The following is a 24,172-nucleotide window of genomic DNA, read 5'->3' as shown; positions in this document are numbered from 1 at the left end:
GTCACTAAACACTTATATATAAAGATTTACAGAGTGATGAAAAGATGCTGAATGAACCAAAGAAACAGCTGTGCCTGAAAATTTAAAGATGTGAATGACGTCACCTGAAGGTAAGTAAAAACGGATTAGCGCGTTAAGCGAGTTTCATGCATCTAGAATTGTGCTTTAAAGGCACCCGAAATTGAAAACAAAGAACCAAAGTGTGCACATGCTCACTTTCTTCTATACCTATACAAAGCATGTTGTTATATGATTTAATATCAGTGTATGGATATTTGATATAAAAGAATGATAAAGTGAGAAATTAAAAAATGAAGTCTCATGAATATAGCAATAAGTTATGTAAGTATTGTTTAAACTTGTGTTGAAAAATCATTTATAGAATCTATTGCTATGCAGCCAGGTTACAAGTGTTCAGTGACACTTTAACCCTTTCGATGCTGATGACGGAACCGCTCCGTCATCAGCTGCGGTGGCGGTGTGCTGATGACGATGCGGTTCCGTCATGGCCCGGCCGCCGCGCCTGCGTGGCGCGGATTCCGCGCCTGCGCTTGGCGTTCTATTGAGCGGGCGGGGCCATGACGGAACCGCTCCGTCATGAGCACAGCCCAACCGCGGCTGATGACGGAGCGGTTCCGTCACCAGCATGCGCCCGCCGCGGGGCCGCCCCGCCCCCTTAGCGCTGCGGCGGAATAGCCGCCGCAGCGATGTGGTTAAGAAGTGAACACATCCCTGTCTGACAGCCACACAGACTCTTCATGGCATAAAGGTAAGATACCCCTATAGCAGGCCTTATAGCCCTAAGGCAGGGTGCACTATATTTTCTGTGAGGACATATCTGCATGAGCAGATATGCCCCTGCAATATCCATGTTGATTCTTGGATATTGGAAGTGAACAGGGAAGCCATAGAGTTTTCTTGGGCTGGACGCTTGTTAATATGAGTTCCCCAGCTCCATGATGGCTTCACTGTATTATGGGATGTTTGGTACCAAACATCTCTTCTTAATAAACCTGCACTGATTCCAGTGTCAGATTTATTAAAAACTGCACACAGAGGACCCCTTTGAGGGGTTCCCTGAAACCTACCAACCCATAGTGTGGTTACTGACTGGTCTAAGCCAGCCTGTCACCACCAGACAAAGTTCTGACCTCATGGGATGAGTGCCTGTGTGCTCAGAGGTCAAGAACAATGCCTGCCCTGGGCAGAGGTGTTCACACCTCCCCAAGGTAAGAAAACGCCATCTGAGGCAGAAAGCTTCTAAGGCCTTGCTGCCTTTGAAACGCAACCCCAGCCTCTCCTGATCGAAGGAGCAGCCTCCCCCACCTCCTGTCCTCACCCTCTTTTTTCGCAGGAAGACAGGTGGGAAAACAAAGAAAGAGTAAGAGGTGTATCCCCCACTGCCAACTCCACCCCTCAAGTGCCGGAGGCGAGGTGAAGAACATTTCTCAGTGGCCACCATCTTGAAGATGGTGGGACTTCTCTACTCAGGACTAGGGCTATTTCCCCCTCCCACCGGAGGTGGGCATAATAGAGGGTGTAAACACCTCAGGTAAGGGGCCCATTGGCCACCACTTGTCACTCCCTTGTAAATGCCCCTAAATTTAGTATTTAGGTGGCATCCCCAGACCCTGAACAGTAGTATCCACGGACACAAGAAGACGACGAATGAAGAATGCTGTTGGACCGAGATTTGCAGACCTCGTGGTGGCCTTTGGGAGCAAACTCCTGCCTGCTGCCACAGAACTGGACAATTGCCATCCTCCAGCTCGTCTGGTCACATGTGGACTCCAAAAACCCCAGCGAGTCTTAAGCATTTCGCAAATCGCCAGTGAAACTTCCTTGAGTTAGAAGTACTATCTCCCTGCAGCCACAGGCCTCCAAAACAGCGAAGTACAGTGTAGTGTTGTCCAGGTCCAAAAGTCTGACCGACGTCTCTGAGTGCCAGCCGAAGGTATACTTGTTCTAGAGGGTCGGCTCGGCGTCTGCACCAATTCTTGAGGCCCCAAGACCCACCAGCTCAAAGACACCAATGCCCGGCGTATATGATCCCTTGCTGCAAAAACCTAAAATATTGTGTCCAGGTGGAGTCCAACTTTAGAGAGAGCCAGCATGAGACGAGGGACACCAGGACTCCAGAGACCCATCTCAGCACTGGCCCAGCAACTCCAGAATCACCGCTCCAAAGTGCCAGACCTAACCGCAAGGTACTTTCTTGCGCACCATTTCCCAGCTGCACATCTTCACTGCATCCGGCCAGGGGATCTTCAAACCAGCTGCAACCTCTATTCTCGAGAGAGCCCTCGGACTAGCCTGCAAGCCCCCCTTCGCTTTGCTTTTCTAGGTCGCCCCCTTTCTTCATAGTGCCCCAGCTACAAAGTCCCCTTTTTCCTTGCTCTGGGTGAAATCCAGGAAGCTTCAGAGAACTTGGAACTTTGGACCTTGGCCCCCGAACATTCCAATTCTAAAAGGTGAACCACTAAAGTAAATGCATTGCATTGATTTTTCAATTGTCTTTTACCTGCTATAAGAAATGTATTTTGTGCAATTGCGCACAACTGTAATTATTGCATTTATTGTGATTTTCTTGCATTGTGAAAAAGTATTTACCTAGAGTTTGAGTTTGAGTTTGAGTTTAAAAGTTCTTGTAAAGCGCGACGTATACCAGCGGTTTCTTGGCGCTATAGCTAACGGGGACTGAGGTTTAAAGGGAAGGAAGGAGAAGGGAGCAGTTATTCAAAGGATTTGGTGAATAAATGGGTTTTAAGGCATTTACGGAATTGTGAGTAGAGGGGGATGGAGCGAAGGTCAAGGGGAAGAGAGTTCCAGAGGGTGGGGGCAAGGAAAGCAAATTTGGAACCGCCCCACTTCTTTCTCCGGAAACGTGGGATAGAAAGGAGGGACTGGGAGGAGGAACGTAGGGCCCTAGTGGGGGCATAAGAGACAATCTCAGAGGAGATGAAGGCAGGCGCCAGACCTGATCGGGCCAGGAAGGTGATGGATGCGAGCTTGAATTGAATTCTAGCTCGCACGGGAGCCAATGAAGAGATTTCAGGAGTGGGGTAGAGTGGTGGAACTTGGGAAGATTGAAGGCCAGGCGGGCCGCTTGGTTTTGTATTTGCTGTAGGCGGCGCAGGCTGTAGGCAGGGATACCAGCATATAGGGCGTTCCCATAGTCCAGGCGGGACACCACCATGGCCAGGATAATAAGTTTGAGGGCAGAAAAAGTGAAGAAGCGGGACACCCTACGTATAGTACGCAGTGAAAGGAAAGAGGAAGACACCACAGAACTAACCTGGGAGTGTAAGGTGAGTTGAGAATTAAGTTTTATACCCAGGGTTTTAACTGAGGAAGAGGGAACAGGAGAAGAACCAAGACAAGGGGGCCAAAAAAGAGGGGACCAGGGACTGGACGAGCCACCCGTCAACACCAACTCTGTTTTATCAGGGTTGAGTTTAAGGTGGTTGTGGTTCATCCAGTCCCTGATGTGAAGCATAACAGTTTGAAAGTTGAGGACAGCCGAGGGAGAGGAAAGATTGAAGACCAGCTGGAGGTCATCCGCATAATTAAATACGGCGACCTCCATCTGTTGAAGAGAGAAAATCAGGGGGGCAATGTACAGATTAAACAGGAGGGGAGAGAGAGAGGAACCTTGGGGGACCCCGCACTGAACTTTCCGGGTGTCCGCTGTGAAGTCACCCAGGCGAACAGCCTGGGTGCGGTCGCTCAGGAAGGAGGATAACCAGACCAGGGCACTCCCCCCGATCCCCGCCGCCCCGATACGGGAGAGTAAGATGTTATGATCTACCGTATCAAAGGCGGCTGAGAGATCGAGGAGCACGAGGGCCTGGTGCTGATCGGTGTCCATACCCTCCATGCTCGAACTTCTTGGTCTAAATATTTATATAAAAAGTACTATTTTTCTAATTCGGTCTCAACTTCATTTATTGAGTGTGATAATCAATTATATAGCCTCTGAGAGTACAACAAATGCTTAGCATTACCCTCTGATAAGCCTAATGGCTCACCCATATTAGCACAAAATAGAGCGTTGGTATTATCTATGTTTGCCTTCGTAAACCAATAAAGGGTCTCCCCAACCTCTCTACACAGTGTACCCCATTGTGGTGCACTATATAGAGGGGTGGGTTTCCTACACAAATAATGCACACACCATGGAAAGAAAATCATCAATCAGAAATTCTGGGCTGTGAATTAGTTAATCAGAAATTTACCATCTGACCCACGGCTCAAGTAATTTGATGGGGTATTTGACTCAGGGGTTCTCTACTCAACTTCATAAATTACTTGTTCAAAAGATCTCAGTGTTTATTAGCAAATTCTATTACCTAGTAACTAAATGGAGTAATGCACTTGTGATTCAGCTTGGATTGTCAGTCACAAAGGCCAATCCCCACCCCACTGACAAATCTGATGAGTTGGTAGACTAGCTCAGTACCTACATGCTTTTAGCACCAATGAATGCTGGCTGATTGTGCAGACCACTGACGCTAGGGAGAAAACAGAATTTGAAACCAAAATGTGGCTGTGCCAGTTTATGGTCATGGCTCCAACCGTTTTTCAGATGTTAATGAAAAGCAACCTGCCTGAATTAGACTCTTTCTCTGCCTCTCAGATGAATGACATAGCGTCTTCAGCTGAAGCAGATGAACTAACTGGGAAAAATTATATAGATATTCTAGAGAACTAAGCTTACAACCAAAGGCCAAAACAGGTGATGTATCTTGGACACATGATGGTTGGAGTATGATCGATCTCTGGAGGATGACGTCTAGGCTATGCTGACAGATGATTGCCAAAGCCAGGCCAAAGTATTACTAGGTTCTTCTGGTTTCTACACAATCTTTCATAGAGAACTATCATGTGATAGGTGCTCTGCCTTTGTTTCCAAGTAACAGCCCAACCAGCTGACTTTGACGGATGAATGTTACAATGTCTCTTGCATGCTAAAGAAGGCTCTCAGCAGTTTGGAGCTGATCCTTTATAGTACATTGTGCAAAAAAGACTCACAACTTAACAATATGTGAAAAAGGTGTTCTTATCAGCAGTCGTCTCCTAGATAGAATTGGGCAACAAAATAAATGTAAATAAATGTATGTACACTTGTAAAGCGCACTATCACCTTTCAGGCATCCTGGCGCTGTATACCGCTGTGGAACCCTTCCTGGCTTTCCCTGTGAGATGCCCCCTACTGGGCACCCCCAAGGTGAAGTCAGGCATCCTAGCGCTTTCGGGGCCATTGTGGAGATTAAGCAAGCTATGGAGTGGAGAAGTGTGGCTCAATGGTTAGAGCGGCAGACCCTGATGCAGAGGTCTATCCCGGGATCAGGGTTCAATTCCCCGCCTCGGCGGGTCTTGGGCTCAAAAATTCCACGGACCTGATAATTCTCGCCTCGGTGCCTATTCCACTCATGGAGTCCCACTCTGCAACTCTGGGCAATAGCTTGCTTAATCTCCACAACGGCCCCCACAACGCTAAGGATGCCTGGCCTCCACCTTGGGGGTGCCCAAGAGTGGACACCTCACAGGGAAAGCCAGGATGGGTTCCACAGCGGTATTCGTACAAGCGCCTTGAGACCCTTGCGGGTGAGTAGTGCGCTATACAAGTATCAATTTACATTACATTTACAATTTACATTGCCCAGAGTTGCAGCGTGGGACCCATGATTAGAGTAGGCACCGAGGTGAGAATTATCGAGTCCGTGGACATTGAGCCCAAGACTCTGCCGCGTCGGGAATTGAACCCTGGTCCCGGGCCAGACCTCAGCCTCAGGGTCTGCCGCTCTAATCGGTGAGCCACACTTCTCCACAAAAGAGGAAGATGCTAACATGATCGTCAAGAAGATCATGTCTACATGTCCAGGCTGTGTTATAACTGGTTGATGATTGCAGCTGATCATAGTTCTGGGTTTCAAGCCTTTTTATTGTAATCTGTGGGGGAGCCCAAACAGGTCTTCCTGGGGGATGTCTGAGACAAAAAGGCGGCCACGACCATGGCCTCTTTGTCTCATCTAAAATAAAAGGATTTGCTTTGTGCCCATCTAATGTATCCTGCCTGTAGTTCTGGCAAGTACACAGACAAATCAATGAAACAGATTCAATTTCAACAATTAGAGATACACGCCATATTCTTCCACCAATTACAATGGGAGAGAAGAGGATTACATATGTTAGGGCTAAGGGGGCTCTGAACACAGTAGGGTTCAAGTTATCCTTGTCCAGCATCAGGTAGGATTCACCTGGGTTTAAAAGGTAGCTCACACTTTTTTTAGCATTGTGAGTCAGTGACTAGTAGAGTCACAGTATTTAGTCTTAGGGATCCTTTAGCCCTGAAGAATGCCCCAGACGGTTAGGCTACTAAATATGGACAGAAACATGTTGGCAGATAGGAGATGGGTTTGAGCCATTGCTCTCAACATTCCCATCCGCGTTTGTTTTATAGTCATACCTGGTGTCATTCTGAATAAAGGTAACAACCGAGGAACAAGAAGGTATTTTTAGCTCAATCAGGATCTTCTTCTTTTTGTCCAGTAGATTTTATTTAAGAACTCCCTCATTCTGGTAAAGACTTCGAGGAGGTTGAGTCTGCTGTGGTGGCATTGTCCTACCAGGGTGGGGAGAGGAAGCTGATGATGAAACATGACACTATTAGGTGTGTGAGGTTTCCTCTTCCAAAAAGGATGACTTTCCCTAGACAGGAGGCAACATTTCAGTGACATTTAATAATTTGGATTCCTGTACTGGACTAGAATTCTGAGATACAGTACACTACTTGCATTGTTCTAATCACACCGTACTCTTGTTTCTGATTGTTTTGACTCTTTCCAGGGACATAGAGTGACTTACCCATCTCCTCTCTTTCTGTAGTGTTATTATTATATATTCAAAAAACAAATGAGAGGGACCCCTTATAACCAAAGGAATAGTGTTCTGTTATAAGCTCAATAAACGTCTGTGTTTCCTTTGGTGACCATAGGATACGTACTATTTTTCACAATCATCCGAACCACACAGGTCAATTCACATGAAAAAGGCGCAATCAATACAGTCTATTGCAACAATAGTGTAATTAAAGAATAACGGCAGACAGGTCACACTAAAGTTCCAACATTTGAGGATTGAGGCCCAATTGAGAAAGGGCAATATCTACAAACTATATTGGGAAATTCCCCTGCTTTTAAAAATCTTTGAGAATCAATATCTACGGACTGTATTACTTATGCTTTCAGTCTTCAATTGATGGCCAGCCTAGTACTGCAGCTGTTTATACACAGATGGAGTTGGATTCTGTCGGGCTTGGCTGCGGAGCTAGCAGATCAAGCATTCGGCAAGCTTGATCGGTAGGATCACACTGCGACGATTCATGATAAGTATATAGGATTATGTTCAAGGTACAACTGCTATTTAGCAAGTCATATTTTGCTACTCACAGTGACCACAGAATAGTAACAAGGAGTGGTGATGGACAGAGTCTCTGAATTAAGCAGAGTACTCTCACCCAGTCAAGAGATCAGAGCTAGATCCAACACCGTTTTTTAGCCCATTGCACCATCCCAGTTTCAGAACCTGGCTGTATGCAAATTAGTCTGTCCCTGGCCCAGTGCATCATGGGAACAGGGCAGACCAGACTACAAAAGCCAATTCTTACACTGGAAAGGAAACAAGCTTCCGGGGACCGGTTTCTGCCATTTCAGGCGTCTTCGGCCTGGCTTGCTTGAATCCTGATGGTGCAATGAGCAAGGGACTCACATCTGAGTATACCCTTCCACGCTTAGGGTGGACAAAATCACTTACAACAAGGAGTGGTGATGGACAGAGTCTCTGAATTAAGCAGAGTACTCTCACCCAGTCAAGAGATCAGAGCTAGATCCAACACCGTTTTTTAGCCCATTGCACCATCCCAGTTTCAGAACCTGGCTGTATGCAAATTAGTCTGTCCCTGGCCCAGTGCATCATGGGAACAGGGCAGACCAGACTACAAAAGCCAATTCTTACACTGGAAAGGAAACAAGCTTCCGGGGACCGGTTTCTGCCATTTCAGGCGTCTTCGGCCTGGCTTGCTTGAATCCTGATGGTGCAATGAGCAAGGGACTCACATCTGAGTATACCCTTCCACGCTTAGGGTGGACAAAATCACTTACAACAAGGAGTGGTGATGGACAGAGTCTCTGAATTAAGCAGAGTACTCTCACCCAGTCAAGAGATCAGAGCTAGATCCAACACCGTTTTTTAGCCCATTGCACCATCCCAGTTTCAGAACCTGGCTGTATGCAAATTAGTCTGTCCCTGGCCCAGTGCATCATGGGAACAGGGCAGACCAGACTACAAAAGCCAATTCTTACACTGGAAAGGAAACAAGCTTCCGGGGACCGGTTTCTGCCATTTCAGGCGTCTTCGGCCTGGCTTGCTTGAATCCTGATGGTGCAATGAGCAAGGGACTCACATCTGAGTATACCCTTCCACGCTTAGGGTGGACAAAATCACTTACAACAAGGAGTGGTGATGGACAGAGTCTCTGAATTAAGCAGAGTACTCTCACCCAGTCAAGAGATCAGAGCTAGATCCAACACCGTTTTTTAGCCCATTGCACCATCCCAGTTTCAGAACCTGGCTGTATGCAAATTAGTCTGTCCCTGGCCCAGTGCATCATGGGAACAGGGCAGACCAGACTACAAAAGCCAATTCTTACACTGGAAAGGAAACAAGCTTCCGGGGACCGGTTTCTGCCATTTCAGGCGTCTTCGGCCTGGCTTGCTTGAATCCTGATGGTGCAATGAGCAAGGGACTCACATCTGAGTATACCCTTCCACGCTTAGGGTGGACAAAATCACTTAAAACAAGGAGTGGTGATGGACAGAGTCTCTGAATTAAGCAGAGTACTCTCACCCAGTCAAGAGATCAGAGCTAGATCCAACACCGTTTTTTAGCCCATTGCACCATCCCAGTTTCAGAACCTGGCTGTATGCAAATTAGTCTGTCCCTGGCCCAGTGCATCATGGGAACAGGGCAGACCAGACTACAAAAGCCAATTCTTACACTGGAAAGGAAACAAGCTTCCGGGGACCGGTTTCTGCCATTTCAGGCGTCTTCGGCCTGGCTTGCTTGAATCCTGATGGTGCAATGAGCAAGGGACTCACATCTGAGTATACCCTTCCACGCTTAGGGTGGACAAAATCACTTACAACAAGGAGTGGTGATGGACAGAGTCTCTGAATTAAGCAGAGTACTCTCACCCAGTCAAGAGATCAGAGCTAGATCCAACACCGTTTTTTAGCCCATTGCACCATCCCAGTTTCAGAACCTGGCTGTATGCAAATTAGTCTGTCCCTGGCCCAGTGCATCATGGGAACAGGGCAGACCAGACTACAAAAGCCAATTCTTACACTGGAAAGGAAACAAGCTTCCGGGGACCGGTTTCTGCCATTTCAGGCGTCTTCGGCCTGGCTTGCTTGAATCCTGATGGTGCAATGAGCAAGGGACTCACATCTGAGTATACCCTTCCACGCTTAGGGTGGACAAAATCACTTACAACAAGGAGTGGTGATGGACAGAGTCTCTGAATTAAGCAGAGTACTCTCACCCAGTCAAGAGATCAGAGCTAGATCCAACACCGTTTTTTAGCCCATTGCACCATCCCAGTTTCAGAACCTGGCTGTATGCAAATTAGTCTGTCCCTGGCCCAGTGCATCATGGGAACAGGGCAGACCAGACTACAAAAGCCAATTCTTACACTGGAAAGGAAACAAGCTTCCGGGGACCGGTTTCTGCCATTTCAGGCGTCTTCGGCCTGGCTTGCTTGAATCCTGATGGTGCAATGAGCAAGGGACTCACATCTGAGTATACCCTTCCACGCTTAGGGTGGACAAAATCACTTACAACAAGGAGTGGTGATGGACAGAGTCTCTGAATTAAGCAGAGTACTCTCACCCAGTCAAGAGATCAGAGCTAGATCCAACACCGTTTTTTAGCCCATTGCACCATCCCAGTTTCAGAACCTGGCTGTATGCAAATTAGTCTGTCCCTGGCCCAGTGCATCATGGGAACAGGGCAGACCAGACTACAAAAGCCAATTCTTACACTGGAAAGGAAACAAGCTTCCGGGGACCGGTTTCTGCCATTTCAGGCGTCTTCGGCCTGGCTTGCTTGAATCCTGATGGTGCAATGAGCAAGGGACTCACATCTGAGTATACCCTTCCACGCTTAGGGTGGACAAAATCACTTACAACAAGGAGTGGTGATGGACAGAGTCTCTGAATTAAGCAGAGTACTCTCACCCAGTCAAGAGATCAGAGCTAGATCCAACACCGTTTTTTAGCCCATTGCACCATCCCAGTTTCAGAACCTGGCTGTATGCAAATTAGTCTGTCCCTGGCCCAGTGCATCATGGGAACAGGGCAGACCAGACTACAAAAGCCAATTCTTACACTGGAAAGGAAACAAGCTTCCGGGGACCGGTTTCTGCCATTTCAGGCGTCTTCGGCCTGGCTTGCTTGAATCCTGATGGTGCAATGAGCAAGGGACTCACATCTGAGTATACCCTTCCACGCTTAGGGTGGACAAAATCACTTACAACAAGGAGTGGTGATGGACAGAGTCTCTGAATTAAGCAGAGTACTCTCACCCAGTCAAGAGATCAGAGCTAGATCCAACACCGTTTTTTAGCCCATTGCACCATCCCAGTTTCAGAACCTGGCTGTATGCAAATTAGTCTGTCCCTGGCCCAGTGCATCATGGGAACAGGGCAGACCAGACTACAAAAGCCAATTCTTACACTGGAAAGGAAACAAGCTTCCGGGGACCGGTTTCTGCCATTTCAGGCGTCTTCGGCCTGGCTTGCTTGAATCCTGATGGTGCAATGAGCAAGGGACTCACATCTGAGTATACCCTTCCACGCTTAGGGTGGACAAAATCACTTACAACAAGGAGTGGTGATGGACAGAGTCTCTGAATTAAGCAGAGTACTCTCACCCAGTCAAGAGATCAGAGCTAGATCCAACACCGTTTTTTAGCCCATTGCACCATCCCAGTTTCAGAACCTGGCTGTATGCAAATTAGTCTGTCCCTGGCCCAGTGCATCATGGGAACAGGGCAGACCAGACTACAAAAGCCAATTCTTACACTGGAAAGGAAACAAGCTTCCGGGGACCGGTTTCTGCCATTTCAGGCGTCTTCGGCCTGGCTTGCTTGAATCCTGATGGTGCAATGAGCAAGGGACTCACATCTGAGTATACCCTTCCACGCTTAGGGTGGACAAAATCACTTACAACAAGGAGTGGTGATGGACAGAGTCTCTGAATTAAGCAGAGTACTCTCACCCAGTCAAGAGATCAGAGCTAGATCCAACACCGTTTTTTAGCCCATTGCACCATCCCAGTTTCAGAACCTGGCTGTATGCAAATTAGTCTGTCCCTGGCCCAGTGCATCATGGGAACAGGGCAGACCAGACTACAAAAGCCAATTCTTACACTGGAAAGGAAACAAGCTTCCGGGGACCGGTTTCTGCCATTTCAGGCGTCTTCGGCCTGGCTTGCTTGAATCCTGATGGTGCAATGAGCAAGGGACTCACATCTGAGTATACCCTTCCACGCTTAGGGTGGACAAAATCACTTACAACAAGGAGTGGTGATGGACAGAGTCTCTGAATTAAGCAGAGTACTCTCACCCAGTCAAGAGATCAGAGCTAGATCCAACACCGTTTTTTAGCCCATTGCACCATCCCAGTTTCAGAACCTGGCTGTATGCAAATTAGTCTGTCCCTGGCCCAGTGCATCATGGGAACAGGGCAGACCAGACTACAAAAGCCAATTCTTACACTGGAAAGGAAACAAGCTTCCGGGGACCGGTTTCTGCCATTTCAGGCGTCTTCGGCCTGGCTTGCTTGAATCCTGATGGTGCAATGAGCAAGGGACTCACATCTGAGTATACCCTTCCACGCTTAGGGTGGACAAAATCACTTACAACAAGGAGTGGTGATGGACAGAGTCTCTGAATTAAGCAGAGTACTCTCACCCAGTCAAGAGATCAGAGCTAGATCCAACACCGTTTTTTAGCCCATTGCACCATCCCAGTTTCAGAACCTGGCTGTATGCAAATTAGTCTGTCCCTGGCCCAGTGCATCATGGGAACAGGGCAGACCAGACTACAAAAGCCAATTCTTACACTGGAAAGGAAACAAGCTTCCGGGGACCGGTTTCTGCCATTTCAGGCGTCTTCGGCCTGGCTTGCTTGAATCCTGATTGTGCAATGAGCAAGGGACTCACATCTGAGTATACCCTTCCACGCTTAGGGTGGACAAAATCACTTACAACAAGGAGTGGTGATGGACAGAGTCTCTGAATTAAGCAGAGTACTCTCACCCAGTCAAGAGATCAGAGCTAGATCCAACACCGTTTTTTAGCCCATTGCACCATCCCAGTTTCAGAACCTGGCTGTATGCAAATTAGTCTGTCCCTGGCCCAGTGCATCATGGGAACAGGGCAGACCAGACTACAAAAGCCAATTCTTACACTGGAAAGGAAACAAGCTTCCGGGGACCGGTTTCTGCCATTTCAGGCGTCTTCGGCCTGGCTTGCTTGAATCCTGATGGTGCAATGAGCAAGGGACTCACATCTGAGTATACCCTTCCACGCTTAGGGTGGACAAAATCACTTACAACAAGGAGTGGTGATGGACAGAGTCTCTGAATTAAGCAGAGTACTCTCACCCAGTCAAGAGATCAGAGCTAGATCCAACACCGTTTTTTAGCCCATTGCACCATCCCAGTTTCAGAACCTGGCTGTATGCAAATTAGTCTGTCCCTGGCCCAGTGCATCATGGGAACAGGGCAGACCAGACTACAAAAGCCAATTCTTACACTGGAAAGGAAACAAGCTTCCGGGGACCGGTTTCTGCCATTTCAGGCGTCTTCGGCCTGGCTTGCTTGAATCCTGATGGTGCAATGAGCAAGGGACTCACATCTGAGTATACCCTTCCACGCTTAGGGTGGACAAAATCACTTACAACAAGGAGTGGTGATGGACAGAGTCTCTGAATTAAGCAGAGTACTCTCACCCAGTCAAGAGATCAGAGCTAGATCCAACACCGTTTTTTAGCCCATTGCACCATCCCAGTTTCAGAACCTGGCTGTATGCAAATTAGTCTGTCCCTGGCCCAGTGCATCATGGGAACAGGGCAGACCAGACTACAAAAGCCAATTCTTACACTGGAAAGGAAACAAGCTTCCGGGGACCGGTTTCTGCCATTACAGGCGTCTTCGGCCTGGCTTGCTTGAATCCTGATGGTGCAATGAGCAAGGGGCTCACATCTGAGTATACCCTTCCACGCTTAGGGTGGACAAAATCACTTACAACAAGGAGTGGTGATGGACAGAGTCTCTGAATTAAGCAGAGTACTCTCACCCAGTCAAGAGATCAGAGCTAGATCCAACACCGTTTTTTAGCCCATTGCACCATCCCAGTTTCAGAACCTGGCTGTATGCAAATTAGTCTGTCCCTGGCCCAGTGCATCATGGGAACAGGGCAGACCAGACTACAAAAGCCAATTCTTACACTGGAAAGGAAACAAGCTTCCGGGGACCGGTTTCTGCCATTTCAGGCGTCTTCGGCCTGGCTTGCTTGAATCCTGATGGTGCAATGAGCAAGGGACTCACATCTGAGTATACCCTTCCACGCTTAGGGTGGACAAAATCACTTACAACAAGGAGTGGTGATGGACAGAGTCTCTGAATTAAGCAGAGTACTCTCACCCAGTCAAGAGATCAGAGCTAGATCCAACACCGTTTTTTAGCCCATTGCACCATCCCAGTTTCAGAACCTGGCTGTATGCAAATTAGTCTGTCCCTGGCCCAGTGCATCATGGGAACAGGGCAGACCAGACTACAAAAGCCAATTCTTACACTGGAAAGGAAACAAGCTTCCGGGGACCGGTTTCTGCCATTTCAGGCGTCTTCGGCCTGGCTTGCTTGAATCCTGATGGTGCAATGAGCAAGGGACTCACATCTGAGTATACCCTTCCACGCTTAGGGTGGACAAAATCACTTACAACAAGGAGTGGTGATGGACAGAGTCTCTGAATTAAGCAGAGTACTCTCACCCAGTCAAGAGATCAGAGCTAGATCCAACACCGTTTTTTAGCCCATTGCACCATCCCAGTTTCAGAACCTGGCTGTATGCAAATTAGTCTGTCCCTGGCCCAGTGCATCATGGGAACAGGGCAGACCAGACTACAAAAGCCAATTCTTACACTGGAAAGGAAACAAGCTTCCGGGGACCGGTTTCTGCCATTTCAGGCGTCTTCGGCCTGGCTTGCTTGAATCCTGATGGTGCAATGAGCAAGGGACTCACATCTGAGTATACCCTTCCACGCTTAGGGTGGACAAAATCACTTACAACAAGGAGTGGTGATGGACAGAGTCTCTGAATTAAGCAGAGTACTCTCACCCAGTCAAGAGATCAGAGCTAGATCCAACACCGTTTTTTAGCCCATTGCACCATCCCAGTTTCAGAACCTGGCTGTATGCAAATTAGTCTGTCCCTGGCCCAGTGCATCATGGGAACAGGGCAGACCAGACTACAAAAGCCAATTCTTACACTGGAAAGGAAACAAGCTTCCGGGGACCGGTTTCTGCCATTTCAGGCGTCTTCGGCCTGGCTTGCTTGAATCCTGATGGTGCAATGAGCAAGGGACTCACATCTGAGTATACCCTTCCACGCTTAGGGTGGACAAAATCACTTACAACAAGGAGTGGTGATGGACAGAGTCTCTGAATTAAGCAGAGTACTCTCACCCAGTCAAGAGATCAGAGCTAGATCCAACACCGTTTTTTAGCCCATTGCACCATCCCAGTTTCAGAACCTGGCTGTATGCAAATTAGTCTGTCCCTGGCCATGATGCACTGGGCCAGGGACAGACTAATTTGCATATAGCCAGGTTCTGAGCTGGGATGGGGCAGTGAGATAAATAACGGTGATGGATCAAGCCCTGATCTTTGGACTGGGTAAGAGTGGTCTGCTTAATTCAGACACTCTGTTCATCACCACCCCCTTTGCTGTATCGTTTTTGGCCACTATAGGTGTGGCAGGGTATACTCAGACATGAGTCCCTTTCTCACTGCTCCATCAGGATTCAAGCAAGCCGGGCCGAAGAGGCTGAAATGCCAGAAACCGGTCCCCGGTAGCTTGTCTCCTTTCTGGTGAAGAATTGGCTTTGTAGTTTGGTCTGCCCTGTTCCCATGATGCACTGGGCCAGGGACAGACTAATTTGCATATAGCCAGGTTCTGAGCTGGGATGGGGTAGTGAGATAAATAACGGTGATGGATCAAGCCCTGATCTTTGGACTGGGTAAGAGTGGTCTGCTTAATTCAGACACTCTGTTCATCACCACCCCCTTTGCTGTATCACAGAATAGTAACAACTGTTCATTACTTTTTAGCTGCGCAAACATATCAGAAACTAAGGATGATAATTAGAGTTTGCAAAGCAGGGGCTCTGTCAAAAATGTGGTAGATGTCCTGTCTGCCATATTTCAAGTGGCACTGACTATAATGCACTTTGTAATATGGCAGAAAGGACATCAGCTATGTTGGTGATAAATATGCTGTCTGCACAAACTCTAAATAAGGCTCAAAGTCTAGCATCATCAGAGCATATTCATCAAGCAGATTGTAGTTACCTTGTCATAAGGCAATGGAGGTTATTGAGCATGTATCCAGTTACTTAAAATCATGTTATCCTTTAGTTTCAGGAATATTAGCTTCACATAAGAACACAGAGTTGGTTACATAGAAATATTTTAAGGTATATCCTTTCCATAAGAAGGTTAGAGGCATCATTTTAATGGCACCTTTTTAAGATATCTCATCTTGCATTTAGATATCCTTTTTGGACTGCAGAAGTCAATGCACAGCAGATTAACAGATTTAGAGAGGTAATATACAGAGTCCCTGTTTTCTCTCTTTCTCCAACTGCCTTTGCTCCCTTTTTACTATTGAACTACATATTCTTATGGTGTATGGTTAGCGGTGTATGTGGTGAGGGGTATCGCTCCAGTTGGATCCAGGGTACATGTTTAGTGCTTCAAACACTCCGTCAATTAAGATTTAATGACATTGCATTGGGGTAGGATAATGAACAAAGCCAAGCCCTTCAGTGCTGCAACTGAACAAGGAGCATTCAAGGACCCCATGTTTACCTTTATAATACCTGCTTAGAATCACCTCAATCTCCATTAGTGGAAGGGAGTGAATCGTTTTTGCATAAGACTTTCCTCCGCTGGAGAAAAAAGCAGCCTGAAAGTTTAAACAAAAGATGAGACTCTCCTCATGGATGGCACTAACTGTATTGGTTGTCACATAAGGATTGTAAATACTGGAGTTTAGACAAATACACATAAAGGGATATAAAGGACCTCATTACAGAAAAAAAGTTTTGTGAAACAGAAGTACTTCTCTGATCCTCCCCTCTTAAAGTTTCCTCTGTGAGATAAAGAAAAAAAACACACCGACTGTTGTGGCATAACTGTGAGGAGCAAATGAAAACTTCAAGAACTTGTGGGAAAAGCACCACCTCTTGATGCACTGCTCCAGTTTCGCTTGCTCCCCTATGACTTCTTCCACAATGGTTTCCACAACTGTTTTGTTTTGCTGTTCTTCTCCTTAGTTGTGTTAGTTTACTGTATATGTATATGAGAACTATATCCCCTTTGCTTGCCTGGCTGGAATATCTACACATATGCAGGACGGTGAACATAAGTGCCCCTTCTTTACTGCACCAAACTGGGATAGTACCTTATCAGATACAGAGTTTTTCACGTATGCAGCTCAGAAGTGGATCATCTGACACTGAACAGGGAGCTAGTCAGGTTTTATACAAATGACCTCTAGTGCTGGAGAGAATATGTTCCTATCCAAGTGTTGAGAAAAATTAACAAATGACGTACGTTCCTGCAGTAGATAATATATTGTATGAGTAAGTTAGCACATGTGAAGGCGAACAGAGTGATGCTAAGGCCCTTTCAGATTAGTTGGGATACATTGCAACAAAACCCCATAATCCTCCATTAGAATTACCTTGGCAATAGAACCAATGGATGAGATGTGATAGGTAGTGATAGGATTTCAGTGGCCTTTGAGGGAGAAGGGTAAAATATCACATCATCTAGAAATTATGCTATTCTATGCTGGTGACCTACGGTAGGCCCAGGATCATAGACACAGTGAACTGGGATAAGTTGACTATACTGCAGAAGGAGGGAAAGAGGCTGTTAAGTGACAAACTCAGCTCAGATAAGAACGATCTCATTTTAACTACCTCAAATTATATGTGGCAAGAAAAGAGGAGGAATGTTAAAAGATCAACTTGAAAGTACTTATTTAGGACTTTATACACTGTAAGGGACTATCAAATTCAAAATAGGAAAATTACCCCTATTCCCAAAGCTAGACATACCAAGATTGTGAAGGTTATACATAACTTCCCTAAAAAGATATGAGCTGAATACTTTAGGAAAGGGGAATCATTCTCCAAAAGGTACTTCTGGGCAAGGGAAACCCCTCTAGCCTCAATGAAGAAGTAGTACCAAGCCTTTGGTGCTCTATGATATTAGGCCTTTCTGCTATAGATGTGAGAATCTTCTCAGTCTCAATCCTCTCTATTCAACAGGTACGCTTTTTCCTTTTCTTCTCCAGAGAACCGTGATTTTGCTTCCTTGCTGTCCGACACCTTACCCACACCTCACTATTCTGCTTAAGCAGTTCTACCTTTACTGTTTGTTATTTATCTAAACTCAAAACTCCGATTCAGGACGTAATCAGTGCTATTGTGGTTATCTTTGGGCTGCTGTTAGAGTCTTTTATGTGTAGAAGCACTTGGCCATGCTGTTATTACATTTGAGGTTGAAGCAGTGGTTACGATGACAGATGTAGCCCCAGCGATGGTGGATGCTATGGTCATTACTGCGGTTGGAATGTTATAGTATCTTTCAACACTGCTGCGGTGCCAGCTTGAGAGACAGCTGAAGTCACAAATTTGGTCCCAGATGTTGTCACAACTCTAGTCTGTGCTGTGGGCACTGCTTTGCTCTCTGTTGTTGGCACAGCTGTGGTCACTGCTATGCATGCAGTTGTTACGGCTGGGAGGGCATAATGTGCTGATTCCAAGCCTTTCTCGTGATATTTCAATTTTGGTAATCACATGAGCTTTGCCAGACAACCAACCACCTCCATAAGGACCAAAAAGAATGCTGATAAGTGACTTCCTACAATTACTCGCCAACAAAATGGTCAGCTCCTGTAAAGAAGCTGCTCAAAATTTCAAAGCCCCTCATTGCTTACTTGTTTTGATATGGCAAGCTTTTTGCAACAGCTTAAGTAGTCTATAGCCAGACACAGCCATATTAACTCATGTATTGCTTTCAAGGGAGGAGGAAAACAAGTACTGGCAACAATTGGATCCTGGATCCAGCTGCTATTTGTGAGTAGGATCTGGCATCCGGCCGACCCAGTGAAATATGCTCAATTTGTCCTGGTGACATTTTACAACATCGGGACATATTTCAGCAGCACACGCGTGTTGTTGCTTTCAGGGCAGCATCATTCAGGTGGCGAAGGTGCTTTCTTATTTTCACTTCATGCAGACTCTAAAACAAAGGTCTGATGTTAAGGGCCGTCAGCCTTTCTTTTATTTAAGTATCTTCCTGGATCGAAGCCATCTGGACCCTAATACCAAGACGACAATGCAATGGAAGGAAACAAAGGCACACAGCTTATCACTTCACACGTACATTAGAGAAACTATTTAGTGGCAGGTTGTTGACATTGTTCAACTACCCAAGTAATTTATGTGCATGCACTGTAAAAATGCCACTTATGGCTGTGTGTATGAGTAATCACACAAATAACGATTTAAACAGCACTTACTAATTTCGTTTTCATTTAATTTTTTTATAGTGTCCCTCATCCCCGGGTAGGGTACCAGAGCACTTTACATAACATGCAAAGAAAGAGACAATAAATCATATAAGCGTGCCAGACAATGACGGTTATAAGGTGCAGGAATCACCTTTCGTCCATACTTGTAAACATTATGTGTTAAGATTGCATGGTCGAGTCAGAACTCCCAGAATACAGTCCATTGGAAGTGAAAATCCTAATAGGGTAACTGAAGGGTGGAATGACGCAGGTATCTTGCTCTTTAGTTATCCATGCTCCCGATCGATTTATAATCCCTAACGCAGAAGTTGGATCAGATCCCTCGATGACACTGAGTGGGAGGGAGGGAAGGCTTGAATGGCTCCTCGTGAAATTGCAATCTCGTCATGTCTTGCACAGATCCAACTAAAAGACCTACACATGACATATTTTGCACTGGCCCCTGTGGCATGCACATAAACTCCCTGCCCCCACCTGTTTACGGTGCACAGAGCAAGAATTTTTTTTTCCCACAAGGTCTGGTCATTCTCTAAGTTTACCAAGTTGTGGCAGGCGGTCGAGAGTGTTCTGACCGAGTCCTTGGGAAACAGGTGGTGATGTTGCCTAGAGGGACCCTACTGGGTATCCTAAGTGGCATGGGGGTGGGGGGGCGGGAGCATTTGGAGAATGCACGCTGGTGGGTATGGCCAGAATACTCACCAAAAGAGATGCTGCACGCAAATGGGAATCCTCCGACCCTCATACATTATTGGAATTGTATGACACATCAGACTGCTGTGCAAAGCAGAAAGAACCTTGAGGATGCCCTCATAAACATCTCAAGATTGGAGGTAGGTAGTGGGAATACTACGGACGGAAAAACTATGTATGTGATATATAGTAAGGAGAGACTGCTAGATATACATGGCAGCACGCACAATGTAGAAGTTGTTTGCTTTTTGCAATGTTCACAGTGTAATAAAACCAAATAGGTATGATTTTTTTTATTTTAAGTGCATGGTAGCGAGAAACACAGTCAGGATTTAAAACGTAACACAGTGATTGGGCTTGCTGTACTAAGACCTTATTACTACTCAAAGGAACCTTTTTTTTTGCACGCTTAGAATATCAACAGTTCGAAAAAAAACATATTAAGATCTAAACTCATGACCTGCAAGTTTGCAGGTAGCTCCTTGATGCAGGATCATAGCTCACTGTGCTATATTAGGACTGCAACTCATGTAATAGAAGTAATCAAATTATCTTTAAATCAAAAGTAGTAACCCACTTTCCCATCTACGTAAAACACAAATCTGTGGTCTGCATGTTACATGCTATGCTGTGCAGCAAGCACATTAAAACTCCATGCTACTTTATGGGTCAAAGCTGTGACTGGGCAAAACACAGAGCTCTCCTGGAAATGCATTAACCACCAGAGTTATATTACTGTCCTTATAATCCCCTGAAAATTGCTGGGCACAAAAAGATGCAAAAACAGTTGATGGACAGAATGCAGAACAATGTGATACATTCACCCCAGTACAGAGATCTGGGCCTAAATCCATCGTATTTTTGCACTCCACACCACCCCAGTTCAGACATGGCCATATGCAAATCAGCCTTGACCCTGTCCCTCATGGGAACAGTCCAGCCCGACCTGCCATGCCATGTCTTCTCTGGACCGGAATCAAGCATCCTAGGACCGGTTTCTGGCTATCAGCTGTCATCAGCTAGGATAGCTTGACTCCAGTGGTGTGGAGAGCACGGGACTAACGTCTGAGCATACCCGTCCCACTCGGGGTGACAAATGCAAAAACAACAGTTGATGGACAGAATGCAGAACAATGTCATACCCCAGTACAGAGATCTGGGCCTAAATCCATCGTTTTTTTGCACTCCACACCACCCCAGTTCAGACATGGCCAAAAAGATGTCTGCAGCACCAGGCGTTTTAACCCCTAAGCAGCCAGATGCATCAACAGATGGAATTGCGATTCCTAAATAGCGATTTTTAAGGAATCGCTATTTAGGAATCGCAAAAGCCTATGCAGGTAGGAATCGCTATAAAAATAGCGATTCCTACACTTTCCTTAATTGCGACTCACAAATTGCGAATCGCAATTAAGGAATACCTCCCCATTCATTCCTATGGGCCTAGAGGCCCATAGGAATGAATGGGAAGACATTCTCAATTTGCGATTAGCAATTACCGAATCAAATTGAGAATGCAATTTTAAGGGTGCAGGGATGTCCAAAGGACACCCTGTTGCACCCCTGAAATCTGCATATGGGTGCATCTTGCACACACACATGCCCTTAGGGCATGTGTGTGTGTAAAATGGAACTTGGAAAAATGCACTTTAGTGCATTTTACAATGTTTTTGCAAATTACCATGAAGTTCAACTTCATGGTAATTTGCTACTCCTATTTGCGAAATCGCATTTTTTTTTAGTTTGATGCATTGCATTTAAGGAATCTCAATTTGGGATTCCTTAAATGCAATCGCAATTTAAGGAATCGCAATTTAGAGATTCCCTAATTGCGATATTTGCATTTGGGATGATGCATCCCAAATGCAAAAATACCGGTCGCAAAAGGGCAGATTCTGAGAATCTGCCCGTTTGCGACCGGTTTTTAGGTTGATGCATCTGGCTGAAGATGTTTTAAATAAGCTCTTTGGGAACAATTAACAAAACTAGAACAGATTAACTGTCACTTTTTTCCTTGTGCCCAATTTCTTTGCGGCAGAAATTATTAATTGACTGTCAGAGTCCACTTTTCATGATTTGCCCCTCGTGACTCTACACCAATTTATGGGTTGCTGGTGTAAATCTTTCCCAATTCCAGCACTGATGGGTAATTTATTCAAAGTGTGTGCGCCAAAAGCTCCCAGATAAGGTATGTTTACAATCCTCACGACTGTTACATGTTCTTAATTTTTGGAGTCGATTGGCCAAAGGAACTTAAGGCATCTTTATGTAACTGATGTAACATCTCTAATAGAATAACAAGCACCAGAAATATAAACTATAATGGAAAATCATGTAGCTCGGTAAGGGACGTGAGGCCCACTCACGCATTCTAGGAACAACCTACTACGACTCTGAGGTTTGTTCACATAAACTAAGTCAAGCAGAAATCAGATAACATTACCACACTTTGTCCTCCTTCACTGACGCAGTACACACGCAAGGAATAGGTACAGCCCGGGCTAAGGTGGTCACACAAATGTTCTCTGGCAGTTCCGCTGTATGCCAGCTCCCATTTGTTTCCTGGAAGAAGAAAAAAAAACAATGGCTGGTGAGTCAGCCACTCCCTCGAATCAGCACTTCCCCATCATAGACAAATTAGGTATCCTAGCTCCACTAGACAAATGTTTGTATGCTTCGCGAAGAAAAAAAAAAGTCAATGCTTGCTTCTAGTTTCCTGGATAATATTTAATTATCTACATCCGAGATACATTTGTGTCGAACTGATGAAGTGAAATATCTTTATTACATAGAACATTCATTGGCGAAACTGTGTCATATTTTTAATGAAGCTGCTTATTGTCCCGTTAATAATGTTACAGATGAATTCTGGTGAGGAATGAAAAGCCAGATAGGCGGTGCATATTAATTCGATCAAATTTCAGTTATGTCCGGAAAAATAACGAAATTAAAAGCTATAATGTCAGCTCGACGTGTTCGAACACAATGAATGTCTTGCTCTATTTGCTACACAACAGACACGCTTCAAACACAGTTCACAAGCTGACACGTACAACAATCAAAATATCTTTTCTCAAAACCACTTGCCTTTAACAAACCAGTGACTTACATTTGGTAACGGCTTATCTAGTAGAGACTCTATATAGCTGCAGATTCCTCACCTTTGAATACCCCCAGGTGTCAAACTGGATTCAATAGATTTTCAAGCAGAACTCCAGCGCGCTGCGATGGAAGTGAAGGGAGAGGTACCTATATAGGCAACACCTCGGCACGCTGATGTCAGATACGTTTGAGACTTTCCATGCTAGGAGAGCAGAGCCACAATGAAAACTGACCTCTGGTGTGGAAAAGACTAAGGCCCTGAGAGGGTGTACCTTACACCTGAACTGGTTTGTGGGGCGGATGGGATGGTCAGTAAGGAATCTGCAGCCAGATAAAGCTTCTACCAGTTAAGGCGCTACCGAAGGTAAGAAACTTGTTCATCAAGTAGAGACTACTAACCGCATATTCCTCATCTTTGGATACCCAAGCACTACCTCCCTGGAGGTGGGTCTGCGAACCCAATTAAACCAAAAAGTCCTGCAGGACCGAACAGGAAAAGTGCCTGTCACGACAGACCTGACTGTCCAGGCAGTAATGTTTCGTGAACGTGTGCAGTCTTCGCTCTGGTGGCGTGATCTCGCAAGCCCTCAGGGGACTGTTTCTTGGCCAATGCATAGAAGATCTTAATGAACAGGACACTCCATTGGGAGATGGTTCATTTCTGCACAGCCTTCCCTTTCTTGGCTCCAATAAAGCCCACGAAAAGTTAATCATCCACCCGGAACTCTTTTGTGTGGTCAAGGTACAACGACAACACTCTTTTTAGACCCAGATGGTGGAGTCTCTCCTCTTCTTTGGAGGAATGGGGCAGAGCAAAGAAAGTAAGTAGGATGATACTCTGGCCTACATGGAAAGGAGTCACAACCTTGGGAAGGAAGGATGCATGTGTCCGGAGGACCAGATTGTCCGGATAGAAAGTAATGTACAGCGGGAGCACAGAGAGTGCCTGTAACTCGCTGACCCTCCTGGCCGATGTTATGGCCAATAAAAAGGCAGTTTTTAAAATTTTTTTTTTATTTTTATTGAAAAGAAAAACCAACAAAAGCAGAGTCAGTATTAGATAAAAGCATTGCAATACAGGATCAAATAAATTAGGCACATACAGAAAGAAATCACATTAAGGATCATTACATCATCTCGATTCAGACTTATCCATTGCCATTTCCACCGATGGGGAGATACAGAGTTCGCCTCGGTAGGCATTCCAGCGTCCCCATTTTTTATCCCATTTCCTGGGGCATCCTCTGACCTTGAATACAGATTTTTCAGCCAGCATGCATTTATCCATTTCTGCCACCCAACCCACAAGGAGAGGCCTCTGGGGGGCAACCCAGTGCATCGCCACCGCTTGCTTCACCAACAAAAAACCCAGGGTCACCCACTGAAGCTCCATCTCAGCGAGGTCAGTTGCACCCCATATGTTAAGAAGTCCT

At 45.9% G+C, this 24,172-nt stretch overlaps 1 protein-coding gene across 2 annotated transcripts in view; it reads right to left on the bottom strand.

Moving 5' to 3' along the window:
- The window catches only part of FNDC3A (fibronectin type III domain containing 3A), a 1,256,364-nt gene that overhangs the window by 239,012 nt on the left and 993,180 nt on the right, over window positions 1-24,172 (bottom strand). For both annotated transcript variants that reach the window (XM_078657339.1, XM_078657340.1), the window contains one exon: window positions 22,081-22,199. In XM_078657339.1, the coding sequence (XP_078513465.1) occupies window positions 22,081-22,199 (119 nt within the window). The remainder of the gene's footprint in view (window positions 1-22,080; window positions 22,200-24,172) is intronic.

This window comes from Lissotriton helveticus, chromosome 8 (genome assembly GCF_964261635.1).
Source record: "Lissotriton helveticus chromosome 8, aLisHel1.1, whole genome shotgun sequence".
In the NCBI taxonomy this organism is placed as follows: Eukaryota; Metazoa; Chordata; class Amphibia; order Caudata; family Salamandridae; genus Lissotriton; species Lissotriton helveticus.
Note: the sequence above shows the minus strand (reverse complement) of the source record. Positions and strands in the feature narration are given on the sequence as shown.